Below are 21,927 nucleotides of genomic sequence, written 5' to 3'. Positions count from 1 at the left end.
TGATCTAGTATTAGATCTAATAATTGGAATTGATCTAAATTTTATTAACGGCTTTTAACACAAACTTTAGTAATTAATTGCATAGTAAGTACATTGATTTTAAGAAGTGAACAAAAATAGATCCTTCTGGTGAATGAATTTTCACATTTCTAAGGCATGTCTAAGCGGTTAAATTCATCCGGCTTATAAGCTTGGTTTTAAAATGCGCGCGTGATGTCAAATAATTAGTTTTACATTTTAATTTTGACTTTTAATCGTCAACTTTTTTTGAACATCCATCTCTATTTCCATACAATCTTGATAATGCATAACCAAAAACCATGGATTTCAATACTCAAAAGCTTGTTTTTTATGGGGTTTGTACTTTCTACGGAATATTTTTAGGTACATGTTCTCAGTTTCTGAACAAAATAGGAGTAATTTGCTCTTCATTTCAATTTTGACTCTTTGGTCAACTTTCTTGAATAGCCATTGTTTCCATTCATTTCTTGACCTAAAACAACCAAAAAGCAGGGATTCTAAACTCAAAGAACTAATTCGTGTTTCAATCTGAAGAAAATAAGATTCTACTCTTGTGTGAATTTGCTACATGATTATTTTCGTGTTATTGTAAAAGACTTTAGTCTTTCATCTTTTTCCCCAATTCACTTTCTTAGGCATCTTTAATATGTTGATATATCAAGAACTATTTTTGATCATGCTAAGTTAAGTAAAGAAACATAGATATATCTGATAAGGTCCTTATAAACTTCATAAAACTTCAAAAGAAAAATATAAATTATGAAAACTGCTTTAATTAGAAATATGGTCGAATAAGTCGCTAGGCCCATGTAGAGAGTACTCGGGGATTACTTGTGAAGTACTAGGCGCGATTTTACAATCATGATTCATGATTAAAAGAACCTTAGCTTTGATATAATAACATTTCTGCATATGTTCATTTATTTACGTTGGGTAATAGATCAGGCAGGTTAACAGACCCATTTATAAATCATATAATTGCTTTGGTTATGGAGGAGGGGTGTTTCGAGGTGCGGTTTATAAGTGTTTTATTTTATTTTTAATTTTGCTTATGATTTGTGCCTTACAAATTTATAGGCTCATTACCATATCCAAATTAATTAGATTTTACAAATCTCAAGCATTATTAAATAAAAATAATATATTATATACATGATTATATTGAAGGAGAATTAGCTTCACAATTACAGTCAAGAACAATCGATAATCTTGAATGAGGAGAAATTTCATACAAACTTAGGAAATTCATTTTGAAAATCGCATAAAATTTACGGTTTGCGTACATTAAGATAAATGCCATATAATGAGAAATGTCATACGAATACGTATAGTGTAAAAAATGTTATACATTATATCTTAAATAAAATTGACAGTTTGGTTATTATTATAAACAAAAAATAGCGCACGGGTAGTTTGGTAGTTTACTCTTAAACTCTAGTTTTGTAGAACTTTTTAGAAAATTTAGAAAATAATCTTTATTTGCAATGCGCTTACGGTGTTCAAACTGACCTAAATCAAGCAATTTGCAGGCGCGCCTTTTAAAATAAGATATACTTGCATAACTACTTAAGGTAAAGTCACTAGCATACAAAGAACCCCAAGATAAGATAATATTTAAAACAAATTCTGTTTAAATTCTTAAAAGTTAAAGTCACTTTGTACTTGCTTGTTCCTTCTATTCCTAATTCCCTATGTAGTAGCCAGCCCAGCTACCTGCTGCAGCAGCTGTCCCATTCCAAAAATCACTTGAAAGAAAATTCAACTAATCAAAACTGTAACTGTACACTGACTCATGTTGTATATTTACAGCTTCATCATCAACTGCTACTAGCAACCTCAGCCGCCCGCTGCCTCATCATCTCCATAACAGCCGCCCGCCTCCTGCTATCCGCCTGTTGGGTCAGCCTTCTCAAATGTTCCCTCAGATCCCTGTTGTACAATACAAATTATATATATATATACTTGATAACAACAATAACTATAATAATAAAAGAAATGAAAATGTACCTGCAACGGGGCACGGTGCAAGGCGAGTCTTTACAAGCGCGCGCATGAAGCTGAAGAAGATGCCACATTTTCTTGCAGAGGGGGCAACCACCGGATGCACGTACCTTGCATTGCATTCCGTGTCTGAAAAGTCCCTTCACCTTTCTACAATTTGGATACTGGCATTGACCCGCTTTGCATTGGGATGCGTGTACCAAAAGATCAAGCATCTTCCTTAGCTGCAATCAATCCAACCATGTTACAAGAAACAAGTAAAAGAAATCTTGTACAAAAATAAGGATGACGATTTCTAACAGAACACGAAAGAAATCCGAGTCTGGGTTCACATATCTAACCCGTTTAAAAAATGGGTCACCTTCGGGTTTACCTGTTTAGTTAAATGGGTCGTGTTTGAATTGACACGTTCAGACTATTCCCATTCACAACCCAACACAACCCAACTTTTCATTAAAATATTAATTTCTCTCTCTTCCCCTTCCACGTATACAGCCCAACCAAAATCAAATTTTCACTTCCATTCACAACCCAATCAACCATTTTTCTATTGAATAAAATATATATTATGATTAGTTTTAATTGTATTAAAAATAACTTTGGATTTTAAAAAACCTTTAAATATAAAAAAAGTTCTCTACGATGTGGGTAGAAATTTATTGAAAATATATTTTCGTATTTTTATTATATTTTCTTGAATTAAATTGAACTATATTTTTTATTTGATATGTTTTATTACAACAATATAAACACCATATGAATTTTGCATGTGCCAAAATAATATGTATATGAATAGCTCTGTTTAACGTTTGGTAATTTCACTATTTAATAAGATAATATGTTCCACATGGAGGGCCCCCTACTTTATTGGCAACCGACTACAAGTCAGTGTAGCGACTTGGTCGGACTATTAAATTGATTTTTGGTTTTTCTTTCACACAATCTTGGCCGACCGACCCACCTATACTCCCGCGATAGGAGTAGTCTCATGAATGGGTCAGTTTGGTTGAGCTATTTAGTTAAATGAGGGATGCTAGGGTTGACCTGTTTAACTAAACAGATTGTGTTCCGGTTCGCTTGTTTAACGAAACAGGTCTTGTTCTGTAGAACTGATTAGCTAAATGGTTCGTGCTATGGTTGACCTGTTTAACTAAACAGATGATGTTAAGAGTTGGCATGTTTAACCTGCTTACTTAAACAGGTCGACCAACAAGCCATTTATGACCGGTTTAACCCATGTGACAATTTTAGGTGTGCGGGATAGCGTTGACGTTTTTGACACAAATAAAAATATGGGATGTGTTCGGGTTGAACATTTGAACCCACCAACAAGACACAATTAACACTCCTAGACTATACATTACCTGAACAACTCGTTGTTGGCGGGCTTCTTTGTTTTGTGCATCGCGCTCAGCAATCGAGGTATGTTGAGTCAGCTTATGAGGATGATCAATGCCTCTATTTTTGAGATAACATGCATTGCATATATCATAATCAGGGCAGATCTCACAGCGCCAACCTTGGCCCGTTTCAATATCAAGCCGACATATTATGCAATTAATCACAAATGCGGGAGCCGTTGGGTTGTGAAGATGATATAATGCCATCATTGATGAATGTTTAGCGCGTCTTAACGTATCGTATTGATAATGATTTCCTTGGCAAAGGTTAAGAAACGCTTGTCGGGTATCAAAGAACTCACTCTCTAGAATTTCGTCTCTATCTTTTGTATCGGTAGGTACATCTTTGATTTCCTTCTGCAAAGTTAATACATTATAAACATAATCAAATAAGTAAATAGCCTTAAAATTTAGTTGTGCATAGACAAATGGTTGAAACCAACTGAACCGGACCAAACCAAGAAAGTTTTTGAGATTTATAAAATTTGTTCTTGGTTTAGTTTTGGTGGTTTAACGGTCCGGCAGGGGCTGTTTATATCCATTTTATTTTATTTTTTTTAATATGCAGTTATGTATATAACTATACATAATTATCAAATAGCAAAGGCTCCGAAGCCTAGCTCAACAAAAAAAAAGGGCACTTAAAAGAACTCAGCAAAAACCTCAAGGAGCTATGGCAGCAAATAACTCAAAGGTGGCTTCAATTAACAAAGCCAAAGCATAAAACACCAACCAAAAGCACAACTAAGAGAGCATAAAAATCAAACAAAAAAAGAACTTGGAATAAAAAATACGTATTTTAAAATATGATGAATTTATGTATCTAAACCTTCAATTAAGAGAAGTCACAACAGAATCTAAAAAATCAATAATAAATATACATGCTTTACTGTTGCTAACCTCTTGACTCTTTTGTTCTTGGTTTGTGATATGCATAATAACCAACTGTCGATATTTATAAAGCTATAGATTGGAGTTAATTTTGTTAATCCGATTATTTTTAGGTAAGTTGTTTAAAGTGATTGATAAATCAAAAAAAGAATCAACTACCTATTTATTTATATCCTAAAATTGTGCCTCAAATCGGTGGAACATTTTAAATTTGAATATGAACTTACAGGATAAAGTGGATGCTTGACCCTTTGGTTAATAGGATGTTTCTCCCTCTCCTCCCGAGTTTGTTCAACTTCATAGCACCTGAAACAAACAAACATACACAGCCATCAATTTACGTTACATATAATATATTTTAATAGACACCATCAAAATGTGGTTACCGAGTGCAGAGCTGAAAGTTTTTGCAATTGTTGCAAACCCAGCGGGTCCCGGAGACCATTAGAAGACAGCAATGAGTACATGAGTGCTGCAAGTGAACCATGATGAAATCTTCCTTCATTGGGGATATTGTTTCACCAAGCTGTAAAAAGAACAATGTACAAAATACTATTATACAAATGCACACTTGTTAAATAATATGAATCCGTTCATGTTTATAATATATTTCAAGTTCCAACAGTAATCAGACAATCTATATTTCTACAATCAAAGAATTCATGCCAATGTAAGATGCAATAATTATGATCTTTTTTTGAGTAATTTCATATATCCCTTTAAAAACTCGATACTATCATATTTACTGGTCAAAATTACAATATCAGATATAATCAAAATTATGACATTTATACCCTTACCATAGAAAGTGCATTAAGAAATCAGAGTTTAAAGTTTAAGAAGACAAAGGAAGAGTATGATGGCCCAGATCGATAAACAACAAAAAAAAACTAAATAGAATGATCAGATCTTAAGATAAACATGAATAATGATTAATAAACTTACAATAAAAAAAACTTGATTTGATACAAAAGACAAACATCCCTAGACCTATGTTTATATGACTCAAACATAACCCGACTCTAACTCGACTTAAACTTACCTATAAACCAACTAACCATTAGCTAATCCTATTCTAACTCTAACTCAACATAAACTTACTAGATATTCCAACTAACCAATAACCTAATCCTATTCTAACTAAAACATTATTAAACCAATAAATAGATCAAAAACCCGATCGCTCTAACTAATAGACTAGACATTCAAATTCAAACTCTTCTTAACTGACTTTAACTCACTCTCTTTATCTCTAAATCTTTTTCTCTTTTTCACATGTGAACTTTAATCAGGATTTTTTCCTACAAGGTATAATGGTCAAATCATTAACTGGATTTAATGATATGGGTAAATATGATATTACGCAAGTTTTCATCTGTAAAATTGCCCTTTTTTTATGAAAACATAAATTGAAGAGAAAAAAGCATCCCTATGCATCAGATAAAAAAATTTCAAAACAATATCAAATTCACCCAACAAAAAAAATATATAATATCAAATAAACTTGTTTCCAAATTTACGATGTTTATACCTTACCTTAAAACTTGCATTAAGATGTCAGTGTTAGAAATGTAAGGAGAAAAAGAATACATTGGTTTTATTATAAGTTGTATTTTAACGAATTGGGTAAATATGAAATTTTAAGCATTTTGAATGCGTATATTAGATATTAACTTTTCTGATTGAGTAAATATGATATTATGCAAGTTTTCACCGCTATCTGAAATTGATTTAAACTAATGACATTTATACCCTTACCTTAAAACTTGCATTAAGATGTCATATCTTGTGAGTATATAGAAAAAGAGAAGGGGATAATGATCATATTATAAATTGTATCTAATTAAATGCATGAATAATAAATTGAAGAAACAAATTACCCGATGCATGAGTAGCAGATCTTTAGAAGCATTTGAAGAAAGATCGGTTTGACCTGAAGCTTTAAGAGCTCGCTTTGTAATGGTCCTTTTCATTGGCCCTTTTCTATTATGTTTTCTTCCATCTTCTTCTTGACGAAGCTCAAATATTATATCCTCAGCAGCACCGGGCCAGTAATCTCCATCAAAATATGGCAACCGAGATGCGGTAACTTTAGCTCTACATTCACCCGATTGTACAAAAAAATGGTCGTATAAATTTGTCAAATCCACCACAATATTTTCCTTTGTAGCCTTTTTCAACATTGACAAATACCTGATAATAAAAATCAATAATCCACGTCAGACAGTCTGTAACAGTTCACATTTTAAGTTGAACAAATCACACAAATAGTCCTAAGGGTATTTTGGTCATGGAGCAGCTTTAGTCCCCAGGTTTCAAAAATTACAACTTTAAACCAACTCGTTGCACAAAGGTAACACCATTGATCCTGATATGGACCATAGAGGTAATTCCTCAAAGTTAAGGACAAAACTTGCAATATGGGTATACCACAAGAACCATCCGTTTAATTAACTATTAAAAATATAAAATCAAAAAATCTAATACTAAAAAATAAAAAATAAAAAATATACATATTTAAGAGGATCCAACACCCAAAATAAATATATAAAAATCACTTCAAATGGTGGGATTCACTAACACCCAAACCCACCAACACTTGAGTGTTCGAATATGTTACTTGTCTTTTGTTTTTCAATATTCCACAAGTAATTTGGTCATTTTTTAAAAATTAAACGAAAAAAGCTAACCTTCATCCATTCAGGTACCATCAGTGTTACATTCGTTCAAACAGTTGATCTAAATTCTCAAGTTGTAATATTTAAACATGGGGACTGATGTTGCAATATGGCCAAGCCACAGAGACCATATGTGTAACTAATTCATTTTAATTTAACATAACCACTTACCATTCTCTTAGTTTATCTGATTTTGGTGTCTTTTGAATTTCAGGATGGCAATATAAGATATAATCTTCACCCTTTAACGGAGGACATGCCCATATATAACAACTTGTGAACCCGCGTAACTTGCAATATTCTAGGTAACCAATCTGAGAAAATAGTAAGATTTCAGTCTTTTTATAATAATAATTTGAGATATAATCTGGGGATATATATTATATATATATATATATAAACTTACCAGAATTTCATGGTATACGAATGTACGCAGAGCTTCTCCTGTAACAGTTCTTATTTCGGGCCTAAAATACTTGACTGAATCCAAATACGAGAGATAAACGCGGCGATGATTTGGCTGCTCACATTCAGCTCCAAATTCTTGAACATACATGCCAAAAAGACATACTTCTACCCCTTCGATTTTCTGGAATAATAAAACAACCTAAAAGAAGTAACAGGGTTTAGTATATTGTCAATCTTGGTTCATGAACTTTAATTAAATGAATGCAGTTATACTTAAATATTATTATTGTTTATGTGCATACCTTAGATTTATATGGAAATTCTGGTGGGTAATTTTCCTCTTGAAAAATCTCAAGGAACCGCGGTTTAACTTCCAACTTTTTATCCACAGATGATACTACTCTGACAACAAGTGCTTCTGCTCCAGGAACCTAATAACATCATAAAGCATCAGAATTTGGATCGAGTTTGTGACTAAAAGAAAAACTGGGAGAATTTCATATATATCCAACCCAAATTTAAGATATCATATATACCCCTAGAAACTAACATAGAATATATACCCAGTTTATTGAATACAATTTAAATATGACCATTACACCCTCATTTCTTTAAAATAATTTATATTTCATATGAACAGAATTTTCATATTAACCGAATTGAAATTGATTTAAAGTTGATTAATTTGATTTGAATTCGTATTGAAATAATTTTGCCCAAATCGAAATTCAGTTCAATTTGTATTTGAAAGTTGAATCGAATTCGAATAAACTCAGTTTGATTCAACAACCATACCCAGTATATCCCACAAATAGCAAAATCTATCAGTGGGGTCTTGGTAAGATTCAAGGTAGGTTAAATATTAGAAATAACTAGTACAGGCTATTGACCATTTGAGCTTGGTAATGTTATAATAATGGACTTATAGATAGATATTAACTAATGGATTATTTTAGATTTTGGCCAAAATATAGTATAATTTGAATTTGCATTTTGAATCGAATCGAACATTATAAATCCGTATTCGATTCGAATTCGATTACTTGACTCGCATTCGAATCGAATTAATTTCCAATTTTTTAAAACTGAATTCGAACCTTGATAATCGAATTCGAATTGAGTCGAATTTCGAATTTTTCGAATCCGAATCGAATTTTCAGAACACCCCTATCTAAATCTCAAGACTTATCGTGGGTGCGTTAATGAAATGAACAAATCTTATATTATGAGAAAAATACTGTTGATAAATGAATATAAACATTAAAGGTTAGAAAAGGATAAAGATGAAATTTTAAAGTTTTGAGAAAAATAACGATAGATTGGTAATATTCACACTTGTTTATAATGAAATGGGTGAATATGCTATTTTACTTAGTTTCTAATTTTACAAGGTTACATTCACATTACCTCATCATAACTTTTCCCTTGAAATCTTGCTCTATCTAATCTTTCCTGCTTCAATCTTTTAAACAATCTGTTCTCTATGTGATCACTAAGAATGGTTCTTGGTAAATCTTTAGCTCCAAGAAGAGCACTCTGGGGCAGTGGAACCCGCTCTCCTCTTTCAACTTCTTCCACATAACAATTAGGGCAAGTGTACTCCGCTTGACCCCCATCATCTCTCCGACCATTAAACAATGTGCATATTTGATGTTGCCAAGATTCACATTTGTCACATTGAACCCACTGTAAAATGATTCAAAAATATTAGACATTTACAAAATACAAAAATTAAAACAAAGATAGCATAATAAAAAAAATACCGGTTCTTCAGTTTCCTCGTCATTTTTCTTTTTCTCTAGCCTTGCTTTCAAAATATTAGTTCCATCAACACTTATCGTGTCCCCACGGGACTCGTTATAACATGGAATACAGAAAAAATGGCGTGTCTCACCACTCCCCCAAGTGTAAAACATTGCATTTCTTTTGATGCGGGCCCCACAGGGTGAACAATATATTGGTGGTGGTTCAAAATTGAGCTTTTCAACTGCACATAACTGACAAGAGTTTTCATTCATGGAGAACTCCATAGCTTGATTCTTTTCTACCTTTGCTTTACTCTGTAACAGAACAAATAATGAACATTATGTTTAGATTTATACAAGCGTTACCTGTTATATGAAACAATTATCTTTATATTTAGAAGCTGACCTGGCCAACCCACTGCCTGAGACCAGTTATATGCTCTCGAACCTGCTCTGGTGTGAACAATTCTGTCATCGATACTCCCTTGATCTTTGGCTTCCCAGATTTGGTCCCAGAAGATGACTCAGCAGCAAGTGCCATGTCATCCTGTTTAACCGGGCCCGCCACTTTCTCTGCCTTATAAAACTCTTGCTTAGGGAAACCAGTACCCTCATTTGACATGTGTGAAGCACCCTCATTGTTCTCCTTAGTCATCTTCACTGTTCCTTGCATAGAACTTGTAGAAGCTTCTAGTTTAACCTCGTTTTTTAGGGGTTGACATGTGTCACGATCCTGAAGGCCCTCAGATGTAGCAGGGATTAAAACGGGTAGAATCGGATTAGGATTTTGGTTTTGACTCTGGTTTTGGTTATGGTTTTGGTTTTCACTTTGAGCAGCTGGTGATGGCTCGATCTTCAAACGTTTAATAGAAGGACGCAAATCTTCTGAAGTATAGTCACATGAGCCATTTCCTGATGGTGGGATGTTTGTTTGGTGGACACTGTTTTGTTGCGCAAAGAGCTTTACAGGAACACACACAGGACAACTTTCATCTTTGCATTGCTTATAATGATGAAGCAACTCCCTTGACTTATGACAACGAGGATACTGGCATTGAGTGACATCATTGCACGACACAATATGTTTACAAAGTTTCTGAACAAAAACGCAGTGAATAGCAGGGCATTTTCCAGGTGAATAAACACAATTCCGAGCATGTAGCATGAACAAAAGCCATCTTATTTGATTCCTGAACTTTGTTTGTTGGGCAGATGATGGATCGACTGGTGCATTGGCAGCCATTGATGTTTCTGAAGACAGACCGTTCCTTTGAATCTGATCTTGAAAACCCTCTTCAGTTTTCAACTCATTTGATGAATTACCTAATTGTTTGTTCGGTTCTTGTAATCTGGGATGCCATTGACCACCTATCTGCTGCTGCTTCTCTGAAGCTTGTGGCATTACTACAGACATATCTTGAGAACCAGATGAAATAGCATGTAACTGACCACCTCTGGATGACTGGAATTGATGATAAGCGTGTGGTTCTGATTTAACTCTATTACCTAGATCAGATATCATCTGAGATTGCCCATAAGGTAAACGTTGATTCTGCTGATTCTGTTGTCTTTGAGATTGAATGAGTTGTTGCTGATTCTGTAAATGCTGAGACTGAAAGTTCATCTCTTCTGATTGATCCATTGAAGACTTCACACCTGCAGACTGATCAGAAGTGTGCAAGTTTGACTGATTAACCACCAATGGGGAGCTTGTTCTTTGTAATGTCGATAAATTAGGGTTCATATTCATTATTGATGCAGATGAGGTTGTTGGGACAAAGAAGTTTCCTGATCCATCACCTAACAAATTTAAGATAATTCAGATCATTTTATCTCTAAAGGGTCACACGAGATGAATCAAAAGATTTAGTAAAACATGTCCAAAGTCATTCAAAGTGTATTGTCAACATACAACCTACTAAATCACTTCATTCACAAATAGATTATTTTTGAGAAAACAATATCTTCTACATGTGTAAACAAACTGAACATTCAGTGAACAGTTCATAAACCGTTCAGCAGGATGTTTGTTTATTTAATAAACATACGAACATGAAGAAAATTATTGTTCATTTAGTTAAATAAATGAACAAGGAAACGTGTCTCTTTTGTTCATTTAAACTCGTTTTACAACTTTACATTCATTTATGTTTGTTTAAGTTCGTTAATACATCCATTTAAACTTTTTGGCCCATTACAACTTAATCTAGTTTTAATAGCTTTTCAAGCTGAACACATTGTTAGTCACCATACTTATAACTAGTTTTAGCTCAATAATTTAAATTCATCTATGTTTAGTTATGTTCTTTTGTTAACTGTTCATCTATATTGTTAACAAACAAACATAAATGAACATGTTCATTTTCTTAACGAACGAACACGAAGAAGAAAAGTCTGTTCATTTACTTGTTCGTGTTTGTTCAATTAAAGTTAAACAAACAAACAAGAACATTCTACTTTCGTGTCCATTCAGTTCATTTACAAGCCAAATATTCTCTGTAGTTATATCTTTAACACACAATGAGCAAAAAATAGCCAAAAACGTTTCGAGTCAATCCAAGATGACCCCCCCCCCCCCCCCAGCATATGTGTGTGTGCAGAAAGAGTACCCTGAGAAACTTGTCCTTGATGTTGATCGAAATATTGTGGCATTAGTTTAGAAGAGTTTCCATAAAGAGAATCTGTCAAAAACCCTTCAGAGTTACCCAAACTATTAACCATCTGTGAACTTTTACCGATCATCCCTAAGTTACCGTTTAACGACCCATTTGGAAACCCATATGGTTTTTGAGTCAAAGTTGACCTTATCCCCCCACCCATATGACTTCCCAGGTTATGCAAGATCCTGCTGTTTTGACCACCAGCTTGTTGCTTCTGTTGCATTGGCTGAGTCACCATTGCCGAGTCACCATTTGAAATAGCAGAAACATTATTAGTCGGCTCCATTTTCACATACGATTGGTTACTTGTGCTGTTATTATTATTATTAAATCCAGGAGTAGGCATCATTTGGCTGCTAATTCTTTGTCCACCACCCGGTAATGAAAAATTAGACATCGCTTGTTGAGATCCGTCTGTTAAACCTCCTGAAAAAGTGGATATAAATCTACAATTGTACATTGTTCTAATGAAAGATGAAAATATTATAAATAAACTTGTAAGAACTAGAAAGAGAGTAAATACCATCAAATGACCCAGTATGCATGCTTCTAGAAGGCCCTGGGGTATTCATGGAAAAGCTGCTCTGATTGGCAACTGATGACATCATGTTATTTGAGTTTCCACTTTGTGGAATGCCAGGTGTTGGAATCATTGTTCCCATTGGAACATTAGCATTGCCTTGTTGATATCGTTGATTTTGACTGCTGCTTCGTTTAAGCAGAGCTTGTAAACGGTTTGCCAGTGTTTCTAAATTCAAATAGTCCTCCTAACAGAAAAAAATACGTTTGTTTAAAATGAGTGTATATATATATTACTGCAATATGAAGACATCAAGTGAAAATAAATCATATGTAACGTAAGTAAACAATTAGCAAACCTTTGATGTAGCATCTTTGAATAAGCCAGCCTCCAATCGTCTGACGGTATCCGTTATACCTTTTGGAGGATTCCCTCGATTTACTCGCTGAATGATAAACTTATAGCTAGAACAAAATTTATATTTTTCATCAGGAAATGATCAAGAAAAAGACATCGTGTAACACTAATTCATGAAGAGCATTGCAAAAAATAAATCTGAACTAAACATTAAAATTGATCCATGATGCTTCAAGATATTATAAAAGATGAGAATCAAGCTTTTTTTATCCAAAATTAGCTATCCTCATCAACATTACAAGAATGCAGAAGCAATAGTTGATTTAATGTTATTATCACATAACAAAGGTACAATAAACAAAGAAGCCAATACCTAAACATTATTATCACTGATTTTCAATTATTGTTGCTTTCTCAACTTCCAAACACACTTATTAGCAACCCTTTTCTTACCAAACAGACACAAACAAAACACTTCATTAAACTTTTACAAAAGTAACTTAAAAGAATATAAGTATTTGTAACCTAAACAAACAAGCAAACAAACAAACAAAGTACCAACTAAATGTTGTCGATAGTTCCTAACACATTCAATAGTTCTCAACACGTACAATAACTCCATCAAACACTAGTATAGTAAATTAGTGACAATCAGGCACTTTAGGCATACAGAAATTCCTACACACAAAAAACATGTTTTTCATATAAAAACAATGAAAAACAACTTACATCTGTTTTGTTATAAGCTGTCTTGCCTCCACAGTTATTTGAGCGCGCGGCCCACCTTCAGAGTTCTGCATCATATTCTGTTGCTGTTGTATAGCAGGCAACGAAGTCCCGCCTTGATTCGAAACCTGCCTTGAATACTGTCCTGTTATTGGAGCTTGCAAATTCATTTTTATCCTCTTGGCTTCCACAAACAATATGTTTCATAACCAACTGTAACAGTTCCTAATACATGAAAAATGCTACAGACAGAAGAATGCCAATGTTATAATATGTAAGAAAAACGCAATCAATTGAGCAATATTGATTTTAACTATTAACATCCATGATGAAATTGGTCTCTTTCGAGGAAAATCAATCAAAATCAACTTTAATCAGTCAACATTGCAAATTTCATCAAACCCTAATAAAATGTTACAACTTCATATGTATAAAGATTCACCTTCAGTTTTCCCTAATAAAAATTAATTTTTAAAGTCAAATGGTACAAACAGAAGAATGCCAATGTATAATATGCAATAGTGAGTTTAACTTTAAACATCAATGATATAATTTGTCTCAAACCAATGAACCGTAATCAATCAACATTGCAAACTTCATTACGCAAAACATCAAACCCTAGTAAAATGTGACAATTTCAGATTAAAAGCACCTTCAGTTTCAAGACAAATGCCACAATCAGAATAGGGGTGTGTTATTTAACCGTACCCGACCCTCAAAAACTCAAAATCAACCAGAACACATGATACGTAACAATTGAGAGTCTTAACCCTTAACATGAATGATAAAAATTGGTATCTTTTGGGGAAAATCAATGACCTTTAATCAGTAAACATTACAGATTAAACATGAAACCCTAATTTGCAAATTGAATTGAATTTCCAAAATTGAATCCCAAAAAACCTAAATTGACGTGTAATCAAGACCTAGAATTGAATAATTGGAGAGCTAAATTAAGCTAGAGTAATCATCGTCTAGGTCAGAATAACATGAATCGAAGCATCGGCTGAAATTGAATTAGGCGAAATCGATGAAATTGATTGAATTGAATGAATAATAATAATAATAATAATAATAATAATAATAATAATAATAATAATGAATTGAATAGATCGCAGTGATTGATTATACCTTGATTGATTTGTTCGATAAGCAAGGAAGAAAGCAACGTATGTATTTCGACGCAACGCGACTCACCAACTGAGACAATACAAAAGGCTTGAAACTTTGTACGGCTTTTAGTAATAATAATAATATTATTATTATTATTATTATTATTATTATTATTATTATTATTGTAAAAATACATATCTATTTACTTATTTTTACAGCCTAGCAACTCAAATATTGCTTTTTTATTTTTATTCTTTTTAGTAAATTATAGTTTTCGGTTTTGTTATGTTTAGGGATAACGTGTGACAGCATATGAAATTTGGGGACATTTTATTGTAGTTATTGAAGTTCAATAGCACGGTGTGTAAACAATTATAAAAATAAAGTGTGTTAATGTAATTATACTTTATTTTTTTGAGAAAGTTCTCTAAATAACCATTTTGAGGACAAAGAAAGTGTGAAATAGCCAAAATTCTTATATATTTTCAAAATAGCCCATTAAATTTGGACTTAGTTTAGTACAAATTCACCCAAAATACGTCTTGAAAGACTGAGTTTAAAGACACAATTTCCCAGGTTTTTGGAATTTGAAGGATCTGGTAGGAAACATTATTAAACTGTCGGACAAGACTGTTTTTTAGAAGAATATTTAGTGGAAAATATGGACTGGTCCTCCAACATTTTCAAATAACTCGTCGAATTTTCAAAAAAAATACACTTGTCAGATTTCTATTGGTTTAAAGATTTCGTCAGATCTCTTCGCCTCAGTCCAAATTTAATAGGCTATTTTGATAATATGTAGGGGTTTTAGTCTATTTCTTATTTTTTCTCTTCTCAAAAGGGTTATTTAAGGAATTTTCCCTTATTTTATATCAATGCATAGTTTGTCCTTAAACAAAAATTATGTATTTCAAAAGTTATTATAAATTAAGTTGTTTCTTGTAACTATGATAAAAAATAAAAGTTAATAATAATAAAAAAACACACACTCCCTTAGAGAAATTATCGTGGGAGATAGTTTATGAGGAAAATGATGAGAGGAGAAAAGAACCTAAAAAAACCCTAAATTTTTGTAGGTTCTTGAGCTAAACATTAGATTATACGCATAAGACATGAATTAGGAAGATAATGTTGACACTTTTATTAAAAGTAATGGGAAACTAAGAATATATGTTTTTCTTTTTCACTCATCATACACTTCTCTCTCATTCATATCAACACCGCATCATCATTTTCCATCTCATCTCGAAACCATGTAAATACATTCACCAAATCATCTCACCCATTCTAAAACTATGGCATTAATTATTTTTCTCTTTGCAAACAACACAATAATGTAATTAAAATATGGAACTGTTTAAATTAAAGTTACAATAACAAAAAACTACAAGTGATATTAATTTTGGAGATATTTGGTTCGAATTGATTCTTTACGTGTTTCAAACAAAACGCAGTCCGATAGTGCTTGATGTGATAGGTTTTTCTCAAGAAATTATTTTTTTTTTAATTTTCCATTCAATTTGTAGTTGTTTTCTTTCGTCGTGCATTTGTTTTTTCCAATCGTGATTTATATTAATGAGAAAAGTTCATAAAGTTTATCATGCAAGCTTTCAAAGTGATACCACTATTGAGATTTATATGTCCGTGTTAAACTTTTATTTAAGCGGTATAATATGAATATATAACAATTATGGTCCAATTGTAAGTGATCAAAAAACGTAAAAAAAAAACCATATAATGCTCAATATGTGTATCCTTATAACTTGAAGTATTTAGCTTGTTGATGATGTCGATGAATGAACTTTTATAAATTCCAACGGATATCACACATGAGGTAGCCCGACTAACCAAGGTGCTAGCAAACAATCATGAACCCTAAGACAATGGATTGAAAAGCCTAAAACCCACTCACACTAGTTGACTTAAGTGCAACATATAATTTCAAAATTCTTTTAGGCTGGCTCAAATTTGGTTCCAACGCACGGTCGTGCCTATCGGGAGCAACAACTAAGCACATGTAATTGAAAAAAGAGAAGACGGTGTAGAAGCCAAATGGCCAAAACATGGTCATTTAAGCATGTCCATGTCGATCGAGAAAACAAGCCCAAACACAACCAATGCTTTAACCAAGCACATACTTATCTCTCTTAAGCACAATCTTGTCAAAAGTCTACGCACAAAATTTGGGTACTCAGCTGAATACGACATCGAGTATAAACGCAACGCGAGACGCGTGGCTAGGAGAGGATGCCGTGAGTATGAACACGTTTATCTCCAGACTTGTATAAAATTATGTTACAATCTCACTTAAGAAGAGTTAGAGAACATGGGTGGGGGAGGATGCCCTTCTGTCCAACCTTTTCCCCAAACTACAAATATATGATTTGAGACTACTTTTGAAGGCAAACAACTCCAAAGAAGAATCAAACATCCATTCTACATGTACGCAATATTTGTAAGTCTTACAAGCTAAACATTTTTACTATTAGGATTAATGGAATGAAGGGGGAATATAATGGAAGAAGGAATGGAAATGACAAAGAAATGAAATAAAACAATATCATTCATTTGTCTTGTTTGGTTAACTTATTAAAATGGAATAAATTATTACTTTATGTTGTTTGCTAGCGAAAAAAACGCATGAATGAAATAGAAATGATAAAAAAACCACAAATCAAAATAAAATTAAAATTATCGGAATAAAAGTAAATGCAATGGCAACGGTGGTGGTGGTGGCGCCATTGACGATCATGGTGATGTTAGCGGCGACGATGGTGGTGACGGCGGTGACGATGGTGGTTAGGCAGAAGCGACGGTGGTGTTGGCGACAATAACAATTGTTGTGGTGGCTACGGTGATGGTGGTGGTGATGGTAGCGCTGGTGGTCAGGTGGTGGTAGTGATGCTAACGGTGTCGGAGACAGTGGTGGTTGCAACGGTTGTCAGGTTTATGTTGTCAAACGAGTATGGTGAAAGAGAAATAGAATGAAAAAACAAAAAAGGAGATGAGAATGAATGATTTTAATGGAATGTTATTTTTATTTTTTTTAGTTAATGGGATAAAACCCCAGCAAAATTTCATAAATAAAAAAGAGATATTGGTTTCTAATACTCCTAACTTTCACTCGTTAGCTTATACCACTCCGAACTTTCTATTTGTTATCACCACTTCCAACTTTCACCCTATTTGTTTATGGCGCTCCCAAACTTAGTCGATCCTAACTCTATTAGTTTCGTTACTGATGTGACATTTATATAATAATAAAAAGCATATTTGAGGGACATACACCACCACATTATCCTCCTTCTATATAAAACTCTAACCTTCTCCATAACCACCACCTCCCACCTCTACCACTACCACCCACCTATAACCACCAGCTACCTCCCACCTTATCTGCACCCACCTGCAACCGCCTACCACCTATTGCAACATCCGTAATACAATCGAATGCACTAGCTTGCTCTTACTACACCTATCTTAAGTGATCTACAAATTGTGTAACCCCGTAAAATTTAGCCTTAACCGCGACTAATGTAACAGTGCTTATCTAAATAAAATATTGTAATAAATAAAATAATAATATTTTATTCCAAAGTCTTCAAAATATGTGTGCTATATTTGTTTAAATTCAAAAAGGTTAAATTTGTCGCGTAACGAACATTGCGCGTAACGAACACTGGCGATACCCCGGGAAGTTGAAAGTCCAAAATAGTCGGGGTCAACCCGGAAAATTTTATTATTAGTAAAGATAGTGGACATGAGTGACAAATATATTTTTAGAACTTTTCGTTTCACAGAAACCAATAAGTTTGCGGTTGAGAGCCGGTAGCGGACACCGTATGAACTCGAAACCCAACACCACCAAAAATTATGTTCTTAGGCTTGTTGCGTCAGGAATCCAAAATCGGATAAAGTCTGACAAAAATTATTAAAAACGGAACTCGTTTGAGTAGTTAAAATTTGCCAAACGTTAAACCAATATTTAAGATATATCTATTTAATCACCTGAGACCCCACCAAATCTTCCAAAAATATTTCATGGCCAGCTTCCTCTTCTTCTTGTCCAATCCAAGGACATGCAAATCATGATTACTCTATGATTTTGTTAAGATTGTGTAGAATTGCCACACTCCTTCACTATCTTCCACATCCCCAATCTAGTGAAACTCATCAAAGCTACCTTCATTTTCTCTTCTATATATCCGATGCATTATCACCATCATTCTTGTAACACCATTTTTCAAATCTACCTCTCACCTTATTATTGAAAAACTCAAGTATGGAGGTCTAAAAGTTTATAGGAGTAAATAAGGAGGATTAGAAGCATTCCAAAGAGCCACTAGCAAATATATTCTTCATTTTCTTTCCTTTGCTTCACCCCAAAAATCTAAGGTAAAACTTACTACCAAAGTATTGTTGATCTAGTTTTGCAACTTGATGTTTCACACATATAATCAAGGATTGACATTTAAAAATAAAAGGTGATGAATATATGCATGTGTGGGTGAGTCGTGGGATTGTTTTTATACGTAGGCATGATGTTCGGTGTGAGCTGTTGAATTGAATGCATGTGTGTGGTGGGTGCCGAGCCCACACCCACATACATGCATGTTATTGTTCTTATTATTTTGATAATATGACAAATTTTGTATTATTATTATTATAAAAATGTGTATAAATGTGAGTGTGCTGTGAATATGTTGTGTGTGTGAGGATGCCATACACCCACATGCATGCATACATTAATGTAGACTAATCCTTATATAATTGTTTACTGCTAGCTAGTTGATTGATTCTAACATACACTTTTGATTTCTTTTGAGATTATCCTATAAAAGATGAAATGGGTTTTGGTTGGTGTAAGAAGGAGAAAACAGAGAGAGAAAGAGAATAGGAGAAAGTGTATAAGTTACTCTTTAATAATTAGTGTAGATAATATTGTCATGATTGAGTATTGTGTGGTTGCAAAAATCTCATTGTTATATTTTGATGAAATGATGAATTAGCCTTACGCATGAACATAGGTATACTTGAAATTTGCAAATATTAATTAGGTCCATGTTAGAACTCAATATTATGGTTATATATGTTATTGAAATGACTCTTTTACTTTGATTAAAATTATGGATAAAATATTGAGAATAAGATGATATGCTAAAAATAGAAACTTTATTTGTCAACAACTTGTAAACCTCTAGTTTTGTTTAATGACGTTGAGTGACTTGAACATATATGGTTGAAGAATGACACTTGAATAAACATGCTTGTTAACTTGATTGATAAGATGATGATTGGAATAAATGTGACATGCTCATGAAAGAATCTTGAACAGATGGTTAAGTAGTAATGCTAGAAAATTTGTCACATGTAATGCATATGAAAAAGGTGAAACTTGGATTGTGTGAAAAATGATAGAGACATGATAAAGTGGGAACAAATCTGAAAATTTAAGTATATTAAATGCATATTGTCACATGAATATTGATTAGTTTATACCTTACCTTATTTAGTAAGCTTAGACATGTGCATACTAGACTTGAAAATGGCTTATAAAGTTAGTGTTTTGTGTTAAGTGTATAAGTCTGGAAATTTATTTCAAATTATATGTTGTAAATATGTGTATTAAGTGTTTGGCATGTTTAATATGACATAAATTACTTGTCGGTAGCTTTAACGGTCGAAAAATACGACTTTTAACGCGAATAGACAACGGTTTTGCGAACTGTTTTAGAACAGCCCGTAAGCCCAAATAATATATATGCCTTACATAAGTAAATGTATATATTAAGGTCAAGATGGAATAACTTGATCTTTGACGGTTCGTGTCGCGGAAAAACCGACCCGAAAACTTCAAAATTGCTAGTTTTGTGAAATTACTAACAAAAATAAGAATGTACTATTTTAATAAAATAACTTGTAAAACTTGTGTATTGTCACGCTTAAAGTATTTAAAAGTAATAAAGAACTCAATTTTATAAGAAAAGTTAACCGGTTTACCGATTAACATAAAACCGACAAAACCGACCAAACTGATAAACGATTTTATAAATGTGATAAGTATAAAGATATAAAATATTAAATATCCCAGAAACTAAAATATAAATTTATAAAACTTAATATTATTATATAATATTAAACAATATTAAATATATAATAATAAATTATTACTTGTTTATTTGCTAAATAGAATATTTATGCATTAATGTGCTAGTTGCTACTTGAGTCAAATTTATAAGTTATGTGTGTGTTGAATGATCATACAGGACTTGAACGGAATCGCCAATGTGTCGTTAAAGCTAAAATAAACACACGAACAAAAGAATAACATTTTAAAGAAATAAGATGTGTGAAATATTTTAAGTTGAAGAAATAACTTAAAATATGAATAAATTATTAATCGTATGCTATATAACTAGGACATGAGTCGAGTTGGAATAACTGATCATCTACCAAAAACAGTTAGTTATCTCGTAAATCCCCACTTTTAAGTGTTTTATTGATTTATAAATATTGGGGGGGGGAGTATGTAAATTAAAGAGATATATATTTTACAAATTAATGGGATGACTCATAATAAAAGGAAAAACCGTTAACCTAGAGAGAAAGGGCCTAAAAATATTGGTAGATTTATCGGGGCGACGCCCCCTTTTTCCAGTCGCTCTGGTTGAAAAGGTGGGAATATTTTGATTTTGGTATGTTTCGAGTTTATTATAATGATAGTCATACATGTGTTGTACTCTTTGCTCATTTACAACTAACACGTTTTGTTTAAGAAATATATAACTATGTATGGAAAAGTGGAAATTAAATTCCCATTGAAAAGAATGGTGAATAATAAAAATTATCATTGATAAAAATGATAAATAAATGTGTGTAAAGTCGAGAACTGTTACATCCCGGTTTTTAATTAAGAAACTCATCAACATTCGTGTTGACAAAATAATTTTAACATACTTTTCAGGTAAATGAGAAATATGGAGACATCGTGAGGGATGAATGGGATGGAACCGAGAACGCGTGTGTTTTGATGATGTGGAATTGTAGGCTTGTAATAATAACAAACTATGTAAAATATGACATGTGCACTCTGATGAATAAACAAGCATTTTTATATATTTAAGCGTTATGTTTCGTGAATTGGCTAATCGGCATCTGTCATTACCCGAAATTAACTTAGTTAAGTCTTCCGCTGCCAAGATAAGATTTTCAGGGTGTGACAGAAGTTGGTATCAGAGCCAATCGTTATAGCGAAATACAAATTTTTGAATATTTAAAATAATTTCTAAACTATAACTCGTGAAATCAAAACACATGGTTCATCCATCCTCTCGAAGCCAAGGTATGTAATAAAGTTATAAGTTGAATATTTATAACTTATTGGAAAATAATAATTAACTATTATTT

The 21,927-nt window shown here is 32.9% G+C and overlaps 1 protein-coding gene across 2 annotated transcripts; it reads right to left on the bottom strand.

Annotated features, from left to right (window-relative positions):
- Positions 1–1,582: 1,582 nt before the first annotated feature.
- On the bottom strand, positions 1,583–14,632 carry LOC143575450 (histone acetyltransferase HAC1-like). 2 transcript variants are annotated; one of them, XM_077059826.1, is made up of 17 exons: positions 14,539–14,632; positions 13,411–13,632; positions 12,683–12,788; positions 12,328–12,571; positions 11,754–12,230; positions 9,551–10,944; positions 9,163–9,459; positions 8,807–9,085; positions 7,702–7,830; positions 7,398–7,598; positions 7,163–7,305; positions 6,194–6,506; positions 4,700–4,839; positions 4,541–4,619; positions 3,387–3,779; positions 2,029–2,246; positions 1,583–1,950 (listed from the first exon to the last, which is right to left on the bottom strand). In XM_077059826.1, the coding sequence occupies exons 2-17, from the start codon at positions 13,575–13,577 to the stop codon at positions 1,839–1,841; spliced, it is 4,692 nt and encodes a 1,563-aa protein (XP_076915941.1). In that variant the 5' UTR covers positions 13,578–13,632; positions 14,539–14,632; the 3' UTR covers positions 1,583–1,838. The 2 variants fall into 2 exon arrangements, with proteins under 2 accessions (XP_076915941.1, XP_076915942.1); XM_077059827.1 differs by having other exon boundaries at positions 9,551–10,932.
- Positions 14,633–21,927: the final 7,295 nt, after the last annotated feature.

Source organism: Bidens hawaiensis, unplaced genomic scaffold (genome assembly GCF_021521415.1).
Source record: "Bidens hawaiensis isolate Kalapana, Puna unplaced genomic scaffold, B.hawaiensis_p1.1 tig00027432_1, whole genome shotgun sequence".
Taxonomy (NCBI): domain Eukaryota; kingdom Viridiplantae; phylum Streptophyta; class Magnoliopsida; order Asterales; family Asteraceae; genus Bidens; species Bidens hawaiensis.
Note: the sequence above shows the minus strand (reverse complement) of the source record. Positions and strands in the feature narration are given on the sequence as shown.